The following is an 18,214-nucleotide window of genomic DNA, read 5'->3' as shown; positions in this document are numbered from 1 at the left end:
CTACATACTGATGTAAGAATGTAAGAGTGGGTGATAATAGTAAGGTTTCCCAGAGTGGGATGGATTTAAGTATACGTAAGCAGACAGTCCATTCATTATGTGGTCTTGCTCGGGAAGCAGATAGTCTGCCTCACAAGCGAGTACAGTGGAACCTCTATTAACGAGTGGCTCTATTAAAGAGTTTTTCCAGTAACGAGCAAGCCACTCGCAGCAAATTTGTCTCTATTGACGAGCTCGCCTCTATTAACGAGTGAAACCACATGGCGCTTCCTAGCGTCTCGCGGGTTCTCGCAAATTCTCGGACGCCTCCGACGCCAGTGTTGTTGTTGTATCTCACACGACAAGCATCCCTCTGGATTTATTTGCGCTTTTCTCTGTTTTTTTGTGGTTTGGTGACTGCAATTTGTAACGCACGATGTCGTCAAAGAAGCTGGTTGCCAAAGACAGTGTTGGCAAAGGGAAGAAAGCGACAATTACTGTTGAAGTGAAGAAGGAAATAATAGCAAAGCACGAGCGTGGTGTGCGCGTGGTTGATCTCGTCAGGGAGTATGGCAGAACCTCATCAACGATTTGTACCATTCTGAAGAGGAAGGAACAATTTAAGACGCTTGAGGTGGCTAAAGGAGTTACCAAGGTTAACAAGAAACATCCACAAATCCTAGAAGAGGTTGAAAAGCTACTGCTAGCCTGGATGAATGAAAGGCAATTGCATGGCGATAGTGTCTCAAGCTCTTGTCTGTGTAAAGGCCAAGAAGTTGTATGTGGACCTTGTCAGGAAGACACCAGGTGCGTCGACTGAAGAGGAGGAGATATTTAAGGCAAGCCGTGGATGGTTTGAGAAATTTAGGAAGAGAAGCGGTATCCACAGTGTTGTGCGACATGGGGAGGCTGCCAGCTCTGATAAAGCTGCTGCTGAGAAATTTGTACCAGAGTTCCAGGAATTTGTTGCTGAAAAGGAGTTCTTGCCCCAACAAGTTTTTAATTGTTACGAGACTGGCCTGTTTTGGAAGAAAATGACGAAGAGGACCTACATCACACAGGAGGAACAATCTTTGCCTGGCCACAAACCGATGAAGGATCGGCTTACTCTCGTCCTCTGCGCCAATGCAAGTGGCGATTGCAAGGTCAAGCCGCTGCTAGTCTACCACTCAGAAAATCCACGCGTGTTCAAGGGATGTAAAGTGTATAAGGCACAACTGAATGTGATGTGGAGGTCCAATAAGAAATCCTGGGTCACGCGGATATTCTTCACTGAATGGATCAATGATGTTTTTGGCCCCTCAGTGAGGGGCCAAAGAGAAACATCTTGAAGAGAAACAGTTGCCACTCAAGGCCTTGCTTGTGCTTGATAATGCTCCTGCACATCCTCCACAGATGCGAGATGAATTGTATCCTGAAAATCAGTTCATCACCATCAAGTTCCTTCCTCCCAATACCACTCCACTCCTCCAACCTATGGACCAGAAAGTAATTGCAAACTTTAAGAAACTCTACATGAAGGCCTTGTTGGAGAGGTGTGTTGATGTGACCGACAATACAGGGCTGACCCTCAAAGAATTCTGGAAGAACCACTTCAATATCCTGGGTGCCTTACATTTGATCGATAAGGCCTGGGAAGGAGTGACAAGGAGGACCCTTAACTCTACATGGCGTAACCTGTGGCCTGAGGGTGTCCCTGAGCGAGACTTTGAAGGTTTCGGTCCTGCACCTGTGGAAGACCCAGAAGTGCATCTAGTGGATGATATTGTTGCTCTGGGGCAAACTTTGGGTCTGGAGTTGGATGCTGCTGATGTGCAGGAGTTAGTGGAGGAGCACAGTGAGGAACTGACCACTCAGGAACTCCTGGAACTTCAGAAGGAGATTAATCAAGAGGAGGCACAAGAGTTCTCATCAGGGGAGGAGGAGGTACGGGAGGATGCTGCTGCCTCTTCAAGTGAGATCAGGGAAGTGTTAGGAATGTTTGAAAAGGTGACCGCATTCTTAGAAAAACATCACCCTGATCAAGCAGTGACAACCCGATGTGTGAACATGTTTAATGACAATTTACTGTCTCGTTTTAGGGACATCCTAAAACAAAGACAAAAGCAATTGTCAATAGAAAAGTTCTTTCCAAAAGTAGAGAAACGAAGAGCCAGTGATAGTGAACCACAACCCGGTCCCAGTGGGGTGAAAATCCCAAGAAGAGAGAGCCCACCTGACTCAGAGGTGGATTCTCCTTCCACACCATAACCCCTCTCCTCCTTCCCACCTACCCATCATCTCCCTCAAGCCAGCAACGACTCTTCATAAGGTAAAGTAAATGTTAAAACAGTACAACAAAACATTTATAATTACATGTGCAGTATTATATTGACATTAAAAAATGTCATACAAGTATGGATGTTTTTGGGAGTGGAACGGATTAAATTTATTTCCTTTATTTTAAATGGGGAAATTTGTTTCCAAAGACGAGTTTTCCAGGTAACGAGCTTGGTGCCAGAACTGATTAAACTCGTTAATAGAGGTTCCACTGTACTTTGGTTAGATTCCATGCTGGTCTAGCAGATTGTTTACACACATTGGCATTCAAACATACAATGTGTTCATACAATAGCTTGAAGATTTTATAATATTAAGTCTCAGTTTTTTCTTATGCTCACTGCACTTAGTAAGACATTATAAAATGTAATCCTGTTATTTTCAAAAATGATTTCATGTTAATAAGAAATAATACTGTAGTAGGAAGGGGATACATTTTTGTATATATTTACTGCTCCCTACCAATATAATTGTCCAACTTTTTAAAGAAAGAATATATAAAAGTAAGTTTTTGCTCAAGGGGCAAAAGCTAACTCATACACTGCTCCATTCACTATCTGTAATTTATTCCTGTAAAGTACTCAAATTGCTATATGTGATTAATCTTGTGGGTTTTCAATATTTTTTTCCATGTGCAATATGATGTAGCTCCAAAGTAGCTTAGCAGTTTTGGGACTAAGAGCACAGAATTTTGAAGACATTCTGGAGTAACCATTCGAGTATGAAGTATGAAGGGTAAAGAGAAATATAACAAATTCAGTTAAACAATGTTAAAATATTGAATGCCCTCTTTTTTTTTTTTCTGCCATTCTTTTCCACACTATCGAATCCTGGCAGGCGTCTCCCTCTGCCCCATGAGAATAATAGGATTGATGACAATATTGGTCACTTCATATATATTGTATAAGCAGATACAGTATATGTATCTTTATCCCTTACTACTGTATAACCACGTATACAGACTGTATATGCGAGTTCTACATTTTTTACTGATGCTTAATGGGAAATAGAAAAGACAAAATACTGTAATAAAAGAGTAGCAGGTTACAACTACGCTTCTGTTATTATCTGGGTAAATAAAATACTAATGGAACATTTAAAAAAATTTATATCACAATTATGTACAGACTATAAAATGAACCCAACAAAATATAAGATTTATATAAAAACTGCACTCAAAGAAATTCCTGTACAAGAGGAATCGCAACGACCAGTCTGAAAAAAGCAACAGAAAAAAATAATGCAAGATATATACTAGTGCACCAGAACAGGTACAAGTAACTGAGGTTAATCAGAATCCTCTCAAATTTTGGGTTTATGTATAAAAACAGTAATATACCAGTATTGTACAGTGTTAAGTATTTGACAAGTCAAAAAGAATTCTGAAACTATCTTTGAAAACTAAACAAATTTTGATAAAATGCAGAACAGGACAACGTAAGGTAAAGTTCAACTCGTCTATAATTTGTTTACATTTTATTGTTTTTCTGCAAACACTATGTATCATCAATAAATACTGAAGTTGCTCTAACCTTTACTCTTAAACAAGATCAACTTATCTTAATATATACTCAATTATGCAAATTCTGAACATGCAAATCTCTCGTAAATTAAGCTGTCTGTTAAAGGAGAGCTGCTCTTTCATCTTACCCATTCTAAAGAAAGTCATTAAATGCGCCCGGCTTCCTTAAGTTTACTAATGAGTGTGTCCACATCTTCAACCTTAATACCAGCCTCTCTTGCAGGTGGGTCAGAGACTTCAATAATGTCAAAATGGGGAGTTGTGTCCACACCCAGGTCTGCAGGTTTCATTTTCTCAATTTTCTTCTTCTTTGCTTTCTGTACAAGCACAACACATAAGTTAGAATAGAAATAATATACATTCTACTGTATAGAATGTCTTGCCTAACAACCACTTTGGCAGGACGGTAGAGCGACGGTCTCGCTTCATGGAGGTCGGCATTCAATCCCCGACCGTCCAAGTGGTTGGGCACCATTCCTTACCCTCCGTCCCATCCCAAATCCGTATCCTAACCCTCTTCCTAGTGCTAGATAGTCTAATGGCTTGGCGATTTCCTCTGATAGTTCCCTTCCCTTTTACTGTATACATCAAAATTGTAGGAATAAAATAGGTTAAATTCACCAATCAATTATAATTACAGTATTTATATGGGACCGAGGGCTTAGGAAATTAAACATTATTTTTCAGGGCCTAATTGGAAAAATAAATATATAAATGAATATGAAATATTGACAGGCAATTTTTTTTGGCATTTTTTTAAATGTTTTTCCGACAGATTATTCGTGCTGCATTCGTTTTAATTAAACAAAAGAACAATAAAAAAATATTGCCATTTTAGTTACAGTCACCTATCAAGCACATTATCCATGCCTCAGCCTTGATGGGTATTTGACATATGGTTAATAGATCAGGGATGATACTTCCTTTAAAGCAAAAATTCAATGCAAACCTCATAACAAATTTGCCTTAAACTTAATTTCTTGCAAGTATTACAATTACTGATCTCATTCCTTGTTTACTCTCATCAAAAATCTTATATTTCAGCTAACAATATTCAGTACAGTGGCACCTCGACATACGATTGCCCCTACTTACGATAATTTCGAGTTACGATGTAAATTTCATCGAAAAATGCGACTCGACATCCGATGGTGTCGTTGACTTCCGATATTTGTTGGTACACGTTCGGGTCGACCGAGCGCGTGGTTCCCAGTCACGCGGCCGACCTGCCTCGGTTTACTATAACTGCCCACTTAGTGACGATCGCACCTACAAGAAATTCCACTTTTGTGGCGATTTTTTGCATTTTGAACATTAAAGTAATTATTATATATCATGCCAAGAGTCCCAGAAGAGTCAGTGGTAAGGCTCAACATATGAAAACCCATGTAAGGATGACCATAGAGCAGAAACAAGAGTACAGAATGTCTCTTCCTCAACAATTAAGAAAATGTGTGCAGCATGGGAAGAATTGCAAACCTTTGCTGAAACGACTCGCCCAAATCAAGCTGCAGTAGGTCGTTGCCTTAACCTATTCAATGACACTGATGCATCATTACAGACAAATGTTAAAATGTAGGGAAAAACAAATGTTTCTTGACATATTTGTAGCAAGACAAACAAGCACTGAACCACAACCAGGTCCTAGTGGTATTCAGGCAAAACGTAGGAGAGAAGAGTACCCCAGAGAAAACATCTCTGCCTGATGTGATAATGGAAAGGGACTCCCCTTCCAAACAGTAACAACTCTCTTCCTCCCCCCTCATCACCATCTTCCATACACCATCAAGAGCCCTCCATAAAGGTAAGAGACACTTTGGTACTGTATTGTAGTTAGAAAAAACAATGTATTCAGTATAAAATGTATTTGTATGTTAATATTTTGGAGGGTGGGGAACGGATTAATTAATTCCCTTTATTTCTTATGGGAAAAATCGCTTCGACTTACGATATTTCGACTTACAATCCGTCTCTGGGAACAGATTATCATCGTAAGTCGAGGCCCCATTGTATTTTAATTGAACAGTATATAATAAAACCTACAACACTATTTAAGTAACTCCCTATAAGTTGATCAACCAACCTTATTCTACTATGGAAGCATTACCATGAAACTACAGATGACTTTTCTTTGCCCCCACCCTTCCCCCACCGACATACACACACACACACACACACACAGCCTGTCCTCGGGCCAGGCTTGGGGAGTAGAAGAACTCTCAGAACCTCATCAAGCATGGTCATGTAGTGATGGTTATTACATTTTCTATTCATAACTGGCTTTTCCATCTTCATCTCTGCTACAATTTGTAATTTATTATTTTACATTTAGTTTTGATTTCCAGAAATTTTTTTATTTGAATAAATAGAGGTCATATGACCTCAATAATTATTCACAGATTCATCATGGTCTTGTGATTTTTATTTTCCACTTTATTCACTTATACATTCCAGATTGAGGGTTAATATATGTCCTTATTAAACTTATTTTTACCTATTACAAAACCTACAAGGCACCTCTAGCTCTTCTCCTTTACAGTACTACATTTAATTTTCTTTTCTTTAGCAATAGCATTTACCCCTAATAATAACTACTGTTAAACTAAATGATACTTCCCATTCATTTAAAAATCAAAACTTCCACTCATATGCTGAGATATGGAACTAATCATGTCTATGAAATATAGGTCCACACTCGTTGCCTTTGTTTACAACTTGTGTTAAGCATCTATGCTTTATAGTAACTACAGTTTAATAAATTTCCCATAATAAAGTGATATATAGTACTGTACTTACCATAATGTTTGGTAATGTAGCATATCGAGGTTCATTGAGACGAAGATCAGCTGAAACAACAGCTGGTAGTTTTACTTTGATTGTTTCAAGACCCCCATCAACCTCACGAACTACATTTAGAAAATCATCTTCCTTCTCTATCTGCAACATTCATTTAAATTAATTAGCATCATATAAGTCACAATACTGTACATAATAATAATTGACAGTCAATTGCTGAAAGTGTTTGTGGTCATATGATAATGTGTCAAAGCAATACAATACCACCATAGGTTCCCAAAACATTTAATTGCCTTTAATTAATTTAATTTTGAAATTATACAAACTTCAATGAAGAATTAAATTTACTGTGAAGCTGCAAATATGGTTTCAACTTGTGTAAATGCACACATAATCAAAATCAGACTATAAACAGATATGTACCATGCTAAATGTGTTCAATATAATACTGTACATTACTCTAACCTTTGATGCAAAAGTGGCTTGTGGCCAATTGAGGATTGATGCTGTCATCTGGGCAGTGGCATTTGAATCATCATCAATAGCTTGCTTGCCTAATATCACCAGTCCTGCTTGTTCTTTCTCTGCTAGTTTAGCAAGAATCTTAGACACATGAAGGGGCTCCAGCTTCTCCATCTCTTTTGCAGGTATTTCTACATGAATGCCTCGATCTGCACCCATGGCCAATGCAGTGCGAATGGTTTCCTATAAAAAAAAATTAGAACTTTAAAATAAGAAAAGTGGTTGATTATTATGAAATGATAATAGTAGTTTTTTTTTAATAAAAGACTTTGACCAGATGGCTATGACATTGAATGCAAGTAATGTTTGGCTAAGACTGGTAAGCTGGTGGGCGTTATACAAACAAATAAAAATGAGGAAATGTTTTTAGCAAGATGAAGTAGCAAGAGCAGTTGATGTGGTTCCTGAAGATACTAAGCAATGGAGGGGAAAATTAGGCAAGAAAAATATTGTATGGTGAGAATAAATATGTGAAAGGATTGCTCGAGAGAAAAAAAACAAGTAACTAGATCTATGTTTCAATCACAGTCAGTCAAGGAAGGTATTCTTGTTCTTCTGCCAGCCAACTCTCACAATACAAACAATACTTTTTGTATTATTAATTATTCTTAAAATAAATGTCACCCGTCCCCTCTGAACATATATTTACAAAAAGAGGGAGAGAGAATGTGGTGAGTGGGGTGGTTAGGCAGCACGAGTGAGTAATGTTGGTGTGAGAGTTTGTGGGATGGATAGGCGACATAGGTGGGCGAGGGTTCGGACTGGATAGGTTTTGGTGGGGGCTACGGTTCAGGTGGTTGGTGTGGCCATATTGTTGGTTGTAGTGGTGATTGGGGTTAGGTGAGGTAGGTGATTGGGGGTGAGTGAATAGTTGGTAGTTTGGTATGGGTCACGTGGGTGCATGGTTGATGGCAGTTGGATAATCATGTGGTGTGTTGGGATGTGGGAGGTTGTGGGTTATGAGCTACAGCTGGGGTGGGCACATAGTTTGTGTGGTGTGATGGTGGGGAGATTTGGATGCGAAGTATTGATGAGCAGGTAGTGGGAGACGGGTAATAACTAGGTAGCAGCCCCACAGCCAATAACTATGGGCTTGATCCTCCTCAAAAAATTATCCCAAAAGTCCCTCAATATATATGTACATTACAGTACTGTACTGTGCTTTATAAATACTTTAATACAGTACAGTACTGTACTTATCAAGCTACATTACTGACTAACAAAAGGAAGTTGTTTTGTAACCATACATAAGAGCTTTAGACACCTAATCCACACATTTGAAAATAAAGTGATGACATTTCGGTCAGAGAACTGCTGTGAATGTTTGCTGTAGTGCAGTGGTGCTGATTTTTCATAATGCTGTCAAGTGCAACAAACAATTTGAATGAATAGGTATCCTGCACAAAATTTTATATTCTTATAGTATGCTTCTATATTCTTTTGTCAAATGCCTCTTCACACAATGAAAGTGAGAGAAGAGGTAATAATAAGGATAATATATCACATGGTAAAAATAAATATAAATTAGCAATTCTTCAAGATGCAATTTATTACAAAAATTGCAAAATAATAAACACATTTAGTTCTAATGAAATAAATTTATCCACCATTTTCAAATAATTTAAATCCTAATTACACATACAGTACATAGTAAATATGTAAAATCATCCTATAATTTACAACAAAAACTAAGGTTACTTGCTTGTGCCTGAGTTGGCCCACATGATACAGCAATTACTTCTTGGGCTATTTTCTTTTCCTTTAGACGAACTGCTTCCTCAATGGCAATTTCATCAAAAGGATTCATAGAGTGCTTCACACCATCTGTAACCACGCCCAGCTTATCGGGCCTTATACGAACCTGCAATTAAAAAATACATTCTTTAGCAAAGTTTAACACAAAAACACATTACTAATGTGAACCAAAGAAATTATCAGCAACATTAGCTTATCTGATAAACATTCAAAGTCAAATGCATTGTTATACTTCTTATACTGTATGCTCAAAATGTCTTGAAGTGGGAGAGGGAAGGAGCATTACTTTTGGAGAACTCTAATTACGTATGCTCAGGTAAAACATACCTTACAATGAAATACTACTGAAATAATAATTACATTATGAATTATAGCTGGTATAAACAGTTGTACATCATTATAAGTCAAACTTGCATTTTTAGTATTGTATGGTGCAACATGACAATGGACCAATATAACTTACTGCAGGTAACACATTTTCAGATAAAATTGTGATAATGACTACATTAACTGACTTATTCATGAAAAATACTGTATTGAACAGTATTTAAAAAGTAATAATTTTTGTTCTGTACAGAGACTATGTGACTTTTTAATTGCACAGCTGAAAAGACCATAAAATGTTCTTAATAGACATGTAATAAATGCAAAAATCTAATTTAAAATTTGATTTCTCCAAGTATTTTTAGGCTGTCAGTAGGAATAAGGCCAAGAAAATGATTTTGCAGCCAAAGAGTAAAACCTTATTGGTTTTCAACCATTTCTGGCATAAGTTAACTTGGTTCAGGAATATAATTTAGGCTTGTATGGGGCTTCCTCCCCCCCCCCCCCCCCCAAGATGTAAACTTCTGACCTCCAGGATGTAACTGCACAACACATGGTTAACTCCCGGGGTATTTATTTACTGTTAGGTGAACTGGGTGAAAGAAAATGTGCCCAACATTTCTGTCCCGCCCAGGAATAGAACTGGGGAGCCCCGATCTTGAGTCGAGAATGAAGCCAACTGCACTACGAGATCCCTGTGGTTTTGGGTTTGAAAGGTTTTAAATTATGTTGGTAAACTGCCTTGGTCATGTTTAATTTTTGTTATTTTTATTAAATGACTATGGAGGTGGCAGGTTTAATCCCAATACTAAATATTGTGACCACCACCGTGCTGTTTATATAAAGATCTTGTCTACTCCGGTTCACAAAATACTTACCCTCTGGAAATGTAGGATAACCTAACAACTTAATTTATCTAATGATTTAATTTTAAATAGTCAAAATTTGGAGTATTTTTAGTGCATATACTGGTATTTTATCTATTATTTATATCTAATATTTATATATATATATTTGACAATGTCAGACCACGGAGGAAAAATTCAACAGGAATTTCCTTAAGTACTTTCGTATATTAATACATCTTCAGAAGGAGTCCTTCTGAAGATGTATTAATATACGAAAGTACTTAAGGAAATTCCCGTTTCATTTTTCCTCCGTGGTCTGACATTGTCACATTTTTAATCACGTGTTTATTTTCGTGATATACACACATATATATATATTTATCTATTAATTTCTATTATTATTACCCGAGGGCTACTATCTAGAAAACAACTAATCGATGTTTACCACATCAGTAAATCAGAAATATATTAAATTTAACGAAGTAATTATCAAATCAAGGTAGAGTGCTATGCCAGTATAAGAATACTGTAGAGCATGTGATGATATCAGAGTTAGTAAGAGAGCCTGTACCCAGATTTTGCTAGTGAAGGCTAATAGATCAGTCTTACATTTCATGTTCTCTCCAGACTTTTAGTCAGAGTTGATTTGTTTTTGTAATGAGTGAAGTATTATCTCCCTGGACTCCATGTATGACTAACCATCCTGTGAGACGGGAAGATTAGATGAACTTACAGCTAGTTTCTGATCTAACCTGCGTAATCTTTCATATAGAATTGGGGGAACAGCACATTACTGCGTATGCTTAAGTTTGTTAATTAACAAACTAATGTAATAGTAAGAGTGAGAGAGATCTTTAGAGTGAAGAGCATCAGTGACCACCGTCGGCGGCCCGGTCACCAACCTCACTCTTCACCACTAAATACACAATAATGGCCATAAATGAGGTATGCAAGAAGCAAACGTGTTGTGGCTCACCTTGACGGCATAATCAATGACTCTCTTACAGCCTACCAGCACCCGGAGAGACATTATAGAAGGGGAGAAGAGGCGAGGCTCGCCCAGCTGTATATAATAATAGTGGCGTCACCCTCCGTCACCACACCGGGGTCGACTCTACTCGTACAAAACTCTTTCGTATACACGTTAAGGGCTGGCTTCTGTCCCTTGCTGTTCTCGTCTTCCAAGGCAATAATATAACCAAAATGAGACAGTAGAATTTGCTAATAAGTTAATGCGAGTAATCAGATGGTACAAGATAATAATATATAATAATAATAATGGCCAACCAGCCACATGTCCGAAGCTCGACAAGCCGAGCACTGGTCGAATCGTTTATAACTTTCGGAGGGCATCGGTTCGGATACAAGACACTCTCTACATTGACAACATCGCACACTAATATTTTTACCACTTCGGACGTTTCGCATATGTGTACGTGTTACATATTAAAACGACAATATAATGCTATTAACAATTAAAATCTTCTACTTAACAAGCATATAGTTATTAAATGAACTTTAGTGATGTAATAGACATAATCCGGAGTTGGTAAGGACGCCACCCGCCAGCGTAAACACAACACACCTGAATGCCCACAAACACGATACAACGCACAAAACACAACACTTCTGTCAGTTTTTGGATAAACTCCTTTTATATTTATTATGTGATAGTTATACTTGTATAAAATGATAACTATTATAGGTAAGCGCCTAATATTTAGTATTAATCAATCAAGTTTTGTCTGTTACTTGCCAGAAGTGTTGAACATTCGTAACCAAAGTCAATTTTCTCCAGGGGCAGATATATATGGAATTGGAGTCTAATTTACATCAAGCTATGCATGATGAGGATGAATGATTCTTCTGAGCATTCCAAGAGGGAAGTTTTCTAAGACAGTGTGAAGGCTATACTGATCGATTGACTGATGAAGATTAAGTGGGCATGAATAGCCAGTAAGTGGTGACCCTTTTGAGCCAGCCATTACTAGTATCAATAGATGATACTGGAGATCTGTGGAGGTGCGTCTGCACCCTGCATGACGGGAGATGTCTCCTTGACCATATCAGATAACTACGATTGATTGATTGATGAAGATTAAGCCACCCAAAAGGTGGCACGGGCATGAATAGCCCGTAAGTGGAGGCCTTTCTGAGCCATTACCAGTATCAATAGATGATACTGAGATCTGTGGAGGTGCGACTGCACCCTGCGTGACGGGAGATGTCTCCCATCGGATAACTACGATTGATTGATTGATAAAGATTAAGCCACCCAAGAGGTGGCACGGGCATGAATAGCCCGTAAGTGGTGGCCCTTATGAGCCATTACCAGTAACATGAGATGATACTGGAGATCTGTGGAGGTGCACCCTGCGTGACGGGAGATGTCTCCCACACAATTGATGAAGATTAAGCCACCCAAAAGGTGGCACGGGCATGAATAGCTGGTAAGTGGTGGCCCTTTTGAGCCATCACCAGTATTAATAGATGATACTGGAGATCTGTGGAGGTGCGACTGCACCTTGCGTGACGGGAGATGACTCCCGTCCGGACAACTACGATTGATTGATTGATGAAGATTAAGTCACCCAAAAGGTGGCACGGGCATTAATAGCCCGTAAGACAACTACGATCGATAGCCGGTTTATATATTGCACAGCGGTCCGTCTAATTACCGCAAGCCAGTGTTGCCAGATTGGGCTACAAATAGCGAATTGAACTACTTTTGAGAGTCCCGCGCTCCCAATTTTTTAATTTCGCTACTTGCTACTTTTTGGGCTAATTTAAAAGCAAGATGTGCTAATTTGGGCTATTAAAGTTAAGAATGTACGATTGCGAGTTACATGAAAGTAACTAAGCTAAAAATAATTGTAAATATTAATTAATACTAAATAATATTATTTAATAAATTAATTCAATGCAGAGTTTTCTTCCAAGCACAGAAACTTGTAAATATAAATACAAGATAATACATAGATCGATAAATAAATAGACAACTTTCAAATATTGCACCAAGTAATGGCGAGAGGAAAAAACTAGACAGTATACATTACATTTGAAATTAATACTGAATGAATGGTAATAAATTGGTGTATGTTTGTATGTATACCAGACAAAGTCCATTTAATGGCAGAATTTAGCCCTTTTGTGTAAAAACATTTATATCTCATATTATTAATTATAACAGTAATCGACAAGTCATAGTTTGTATATACAAGAGATGAAACAGAGAGCCACGAGCTAGAGCGATGTGCTGAGTCCATAAGGAGGCCGAGCTTTATACCTTCCTGTGATTGGCTGTTGCTGGGAATACCAACACTCTTTTATGAATAAAATTTAAACAAAGAAATAGGTCCTTGTGCATAGCAACAAGGTTGTTGTGAAAAAGAACAACAATTTCTGTTTTGCACCTGACAGAAATCTCCATCTAACTGAATAATTTACTCTAATAAGAGGGCAGAGCAGTGTATCATTATTTGTGTCAAGGCAACTCCCACTGATGACGTCACAAGTTAGGTAGCCAGCCCATGTTTCTGTAACACTCGTTACATCCTGCAGTATTTAATTATCACTATATTAATACTTTTAAATACTTAACATTTCACTTTTTAGGTAGATTAAAGTTGAAGCAGAATGTCATAAGCAAGGATGGTGTGCTGAATAAATATGATTTATTAAGTGGATGGAGCCTTTAGCTGATCCCTTCCTGTGATTGGCTGTTGTGTGAATGTCAACAAAGAATATCTGCCAATGATATGCCATTTATTATGCACCCCATACCATTTGTGGGCGGAGCTTGGAACCTCTTACCCGAGCACAACAACCCACCTTATGGGTTGCTGTTTGGCTATTTATAGTGCGTTGGAAAAAAACGAGATGGCGTTAGTTGTATTTTGCAGGGTAATTTGTTATAAGTGTAATTTGATGTCAACAGATGGCGTAAGCTGTATCTTATGGCTACTATTGACCAGCCAGTTGATAGTGTTCTCTTCTGCCGACAGATGGCATCAGCTGTATCATTATTACTTCCGAATTACCTTTAAACACTGATCTACAAATCCCTTGGCTTATGATAAGGTTTTATACCATATATGATATGTATTAGATAACTGGAGTTCCGCAATTACTTTTATTTATCAACTGTTCAGGATATCATCATATAACGTCTGGTTAGGACGTACTGCTCTCAACTGATGAAGATTAAGCCACCCAAGAGGTGGCACGGGCATGAATAGCCCGTAAATGGTGGCCCTTTTGAGCCATTACTGGTATCAATAGATGATACTGGAGATCTGTGGAGGTGCAACTGCACCCTGCGTGACGAGAGATGTCTCCTTGACCATATCAGATAACTACGATTGATTGATTGATGAAGATTAAGCCACCCAAAAGGTGGCACGGACATGAATAGCCCGTAAGTGGAGGGCTTTCTGAGCCATTACCAGTATCAATAGATGATACTGGAGATCTGTGGAGGTGCGACTGCACCCTGCGTGACGGGAGATGTCTCCCACACAATTAATGAAGATTAAGCCACCCAAAAGGTGGCACGGGCATGAATAGCCCATAAGTGGAGGGCTTTCTGAGCCATTACCAGTATCAATAGATGATACTGGAGATCTGTGGAGGTGCGACTGCACCCTGCGTGACGGGAGATGTCTCCCACACAATTGATGAAGATTAAGCCACCCAAAAGGTGGCACGGGCATGAATAGCCCGTAAGTGGAGGGCTTTCTGAGCCATTACCAGTATCATGATGATACTGGAGATCTGTGGAGGTGCGTCTGCACCCTGCATGACGGGAGATGTCTCCTTGACCATATCAGATAACTACGATTGATTGATTGATGAAGATTAAGCCACCCAAAAGGTGGCACGGGCATGAATAGCCCGTAAGTGATGGCCCTCTTAAGCCATTACCAGTATCAAGATCTAATACTGGAGATCTGTGGAGGTGCGAATGCACCCTGCGTGACGGGAGATACGTCTCCCGTAGATAACAACGATTGATTGATGAAGATTAAGCCACCAAAAAGGTGGCACGGGCATGAATAGCCCGTAAGTGATGGCCCTTTTGAGCCATTACCAGTATCAAGAGATGAAACTGGAGATCTGTGGAGGTGCGACTGCACCCTGCGTGACGGGAGATGTTTCCCGTGTGGACCAAATGGATTGATTGATGAAGATTAAGCCACCCAAAAGGTGGCACGCAGTTGTATCTAGACCACGGTTGTGTGCGGTCGCTAGGTTGGCGCTCTTGGCGTCCGCTGATTGGTGGGAGGTGGAGGATTGCCCCACACTCTTCGTTTTTGCACGTGGTGATACAGGATATTGTGCATTTGTTCTCGATTATTGACAGCGTCGAAGAAATGGATGAGGCGGTATGCCTAAGTGGTAGTGAGGAGGACAGACAAGATGATAATCGACCGTTTGAACTAGTAGTGAACAAAAAGAAACGGAGAAATAATAACAGACAGCGAGACAGTGAGAGTGACGATGAGATTGCAAAGAGACCAAAGAATGAGACCCTACTCAGCAAGACTCAAGACAAGCAAGACAAGACAAGAAGGAAGAGGCTGTTGTTCCCTACAACATGCCAATTGAATTTCCACCAAAAGCTAGAGTGGACGGTACGTCTAGGTAAACAATGTTTGGAATACGAACCACTTTTCAAGGAGGGCCTTCACCAGCTCTACATAACAGTTGGGACTGAACAGGCCGTGGAACGCCTCACGACGGTTGGTTTTGAGAATGTAGTGATGGTTCCTCCAGAAGAAGGTATGTTGCACACAAAGATCATAGTTTTCAAGTTTCCAACTTATTTGGATCCTGACTGTCTTCTTCTTAACAATGATAATGTTGTCTGGGCGAAGAGGAACAGTGTTCGTGGTGACAAACGAAGCCAGGTTGTTGCCTTGGTAAAGGGTGAGGCGCTGGAGAAAATTTTTGTGCAAGGACTAGGCTATAGGAACGTTGCAAAATACGTTGAGCCCATACTGTGCATGAAGTGTTCACGTTGGGGACATATGGCATGGAAATGCCAGTTTGACCCCAGGTGTCGGTATTGTGGGAAAAATCACGACTCGCGAGAGTGTAGAGTCAAGATTGAAAGAAGTGAAAAAATCATCCCATTTTGTTGCAACTGTCGAGGCAGCCACAATGCTGGTTCCTCTCTATGCCCCATGAAGCCTCATCTGAAAGAGACTAGAACGGGTCCTACAAGCAGGATAGATGTATCCTCGCAGCAAGGAAAAATTGTGCAAGAGGAACATGGAGGAAACAGTTGGAAGCCAACGGCAGCCCCTATGATCAATGTGTGGGAAAAAGGGACGGAGAAAGTAAAGGCGAGCTTAGGGAAAGTACATCATGCAGTGGAAAAACTGAAACCTTGTGACGACAAGGTTCAGGACAATATGGTCACCTCTGAGGTTGGTAATCAAATTTTGGAGTATCTAAAAAAACTAGATAAGAGGATTGAGGCATTGGAAAAATTGGCTATGGAAGGTGGACGGGGTGAAAATGGTGGTGAAACAGGACGTGTAATTGAAAGTAAAACGAGACGTGAAATGGAAAGTGAAACGTGCGTAGAAGAAAGTAATGATGTGCATGAGGTAACGATGATAGAGGATAGTCAGGAGAATACACTTTCTAGTAGTGTTAGCGGTGTTCAACCTCCTGTTGTGACAAATGGTGAAAGAACGGTTAAAGTAAAACGGGTTACAGAAATAACAAAGAAAATAGATATGAAAAATATTGCCTTCGATGTTAGTAGTAGTTGTGAAGGTGAGGAGAAAGAAAAAATGTTACGGTGTTGGAAGGAAGTTTCCTAAGGTACTCTTGTATCTCATGGAATGTGACGGACAGGGCAAAGGTAGTTTTATTATTAATCATGGATGAAAGTAAATTGAGAATATTATCTTGGAACATTAATGGATTAAAAACTAGAGCGGTGGATGTACACTATTATACTCTTAGAGAGGATATTGACATAGTAGCACTCCAGGAAACTGGGGATAGGGATGGTAGCATACTGAGGCTAAATGGCTATAGAGGCTTTCATTTATATGCTGATGGAGGAACTAGGGGGTCTCATGTTATGTCAAAAGTATCATACCTGCCGAGATAACTGGAATCCCTCAGAGATATAGAGGTATTGAAAGTATTAGCTTGCGGATACAATTAAAGGACCGAGAGTTAAATTTCATTAATCTATACATCTCTGATAGCTCCCTTGATTTACGATACTTGCCAGATTCCTTCTTTTCTGAAGATACATAAGAACATAAGAACATAAGAACAAAGGTAACTGCAGAAGGCCTATTGGCCCATACGAGGCAGCTCCTATTCTATAACCACCCAATCCCACTCATATACTTGTCCAACCCGTGCTTGAAACAATCGAGGGACCCCACCTCCACAATGTTACGCGGCAATTGGTTCCACAAATCAACAACCCTGTTACTGAACCAGTATTTACCCAAGTCTTTCCTAAATCTAAACTTATCCAATTTATATCCATTGTTTCGTGTTCTGTCCTGTGTTGATACTTTTAATACCCTATTGATATCCCCCCGGTTATGTCCATTCATCCACTTGTAAACCTCTATCATGTCACCCCTAACTCTTCGCCTTTCCAGTGAATGCAACTTAAGCTTTGTTAATCTTTCTTCATATGAAAGATTTCTAATTTGGGGAATTAACTTAGTCATCCTACGCTGGACACGTTCAAGTGAATTTATATCCATTCTATAATATGGTGACCAAAACTGAACTGCATAATCTAAATGGGGCCTAACTAGAGCAAGATATAGCTTGAGAACCACACCAGGTGTCTTGTTACTAACGCTGCGATTAATAAATCCAAGTGTCCGATTTGCCTTATTACGAACATTTATGCATTGATCCTTTTGTTTTAAATTCTTACTAATCATAACTCCCAGATCCCTTTCGCAATCCGACTTCGCAATCACAACACCATCTAGCTCGTATCTTGTAACTCTATCATCATTACCTAACCTCAGAACTTTACATTTATCAGCATTAAACTGCATCTGCCAATCCTTTGACCATTTCAAAACCCTATCTAGATCAACTTGAAGTGATAGTGAGTCCTCCTCCGAATTAATTTCCCTACCGATTTTCGTAT

At 39.2% G+C, this 18,214-nt stretch overlaps 2 protein-coding genes across 2 annotated transcripts; one reads left to right on the top strand and one right to left on the bottom strand.

The window, feature by feature from the left end:
- Window positions 1–415: 415 nt before the first annotated feature.
- On the top strand, window positions 416–2,138 carry LOC138358298 (tigger transposable element-derived protein 1-like). Its single transcript, XM_069316152.1, has 4 exons — window positions 416–634; window positions 747–1,283; window positions 1,375–1,968; window positions 2,061–2,138. Exons 1-4 carry the CDS (start codon window positions 416–418, stop codon window positions 2,136–2,138), a joined length of 1,428 nt encoding a protein of 475 aa, XP_069172253.1.
- A 1,250-nt stretch (window positions 2,139–3,388) lies between these two features.
- On the bottom strand, window positions 3,389–11,200 carry Etfb (Electron transfer flavoprotein beta subunit). Its single transcript, XM_045752225.2, has 6 exons — window positions 11,042–11,200; window positions 8,841–8,999; window positions 7,082–7,321; window positions 6,617–6,757; window positions 3,949–4,137; window positions 3,389–3,513 (listed from the first exon to the last, which is right to left on the bottom strand). The coding sequence occupies exons 1-5, from the start codon at window positions 11,093–11,095 to the stop codon at window positions 3,967–3,969; spliced, it is 765 nt and encodes a 254-aa protein (XP_045608181.2). The 5' UTR covers window positions 11,096–11,200; the 3' UTR covers window positions 3,389–3,513; window positions 3,949–3,966.
- Window positions 11,201–18,214: the final 7,014 nt, after the last annotated feature.

The sequence above is a fragment of the Procambarus clarkii genome, chromosome 82, assembly GCF_040958095.1.
Source record: "Procambarus clarkii isolate CNS0578487 chromosome 82, FALCON_Pclarkii_2.0, whole genome shotgun sequence".
Lineage (NCBI taxonomy): Eukaryota > Metazoa > Arthropoda > Malacostraca > Decapoda > Cambaridae > Procambarus > Procambarus clarkii.
The sequence above is the reverse complement of the archived record's forward strand: the minus strand, read 5'-3'. Positions and strand labels throughout refer to the sequence as shown.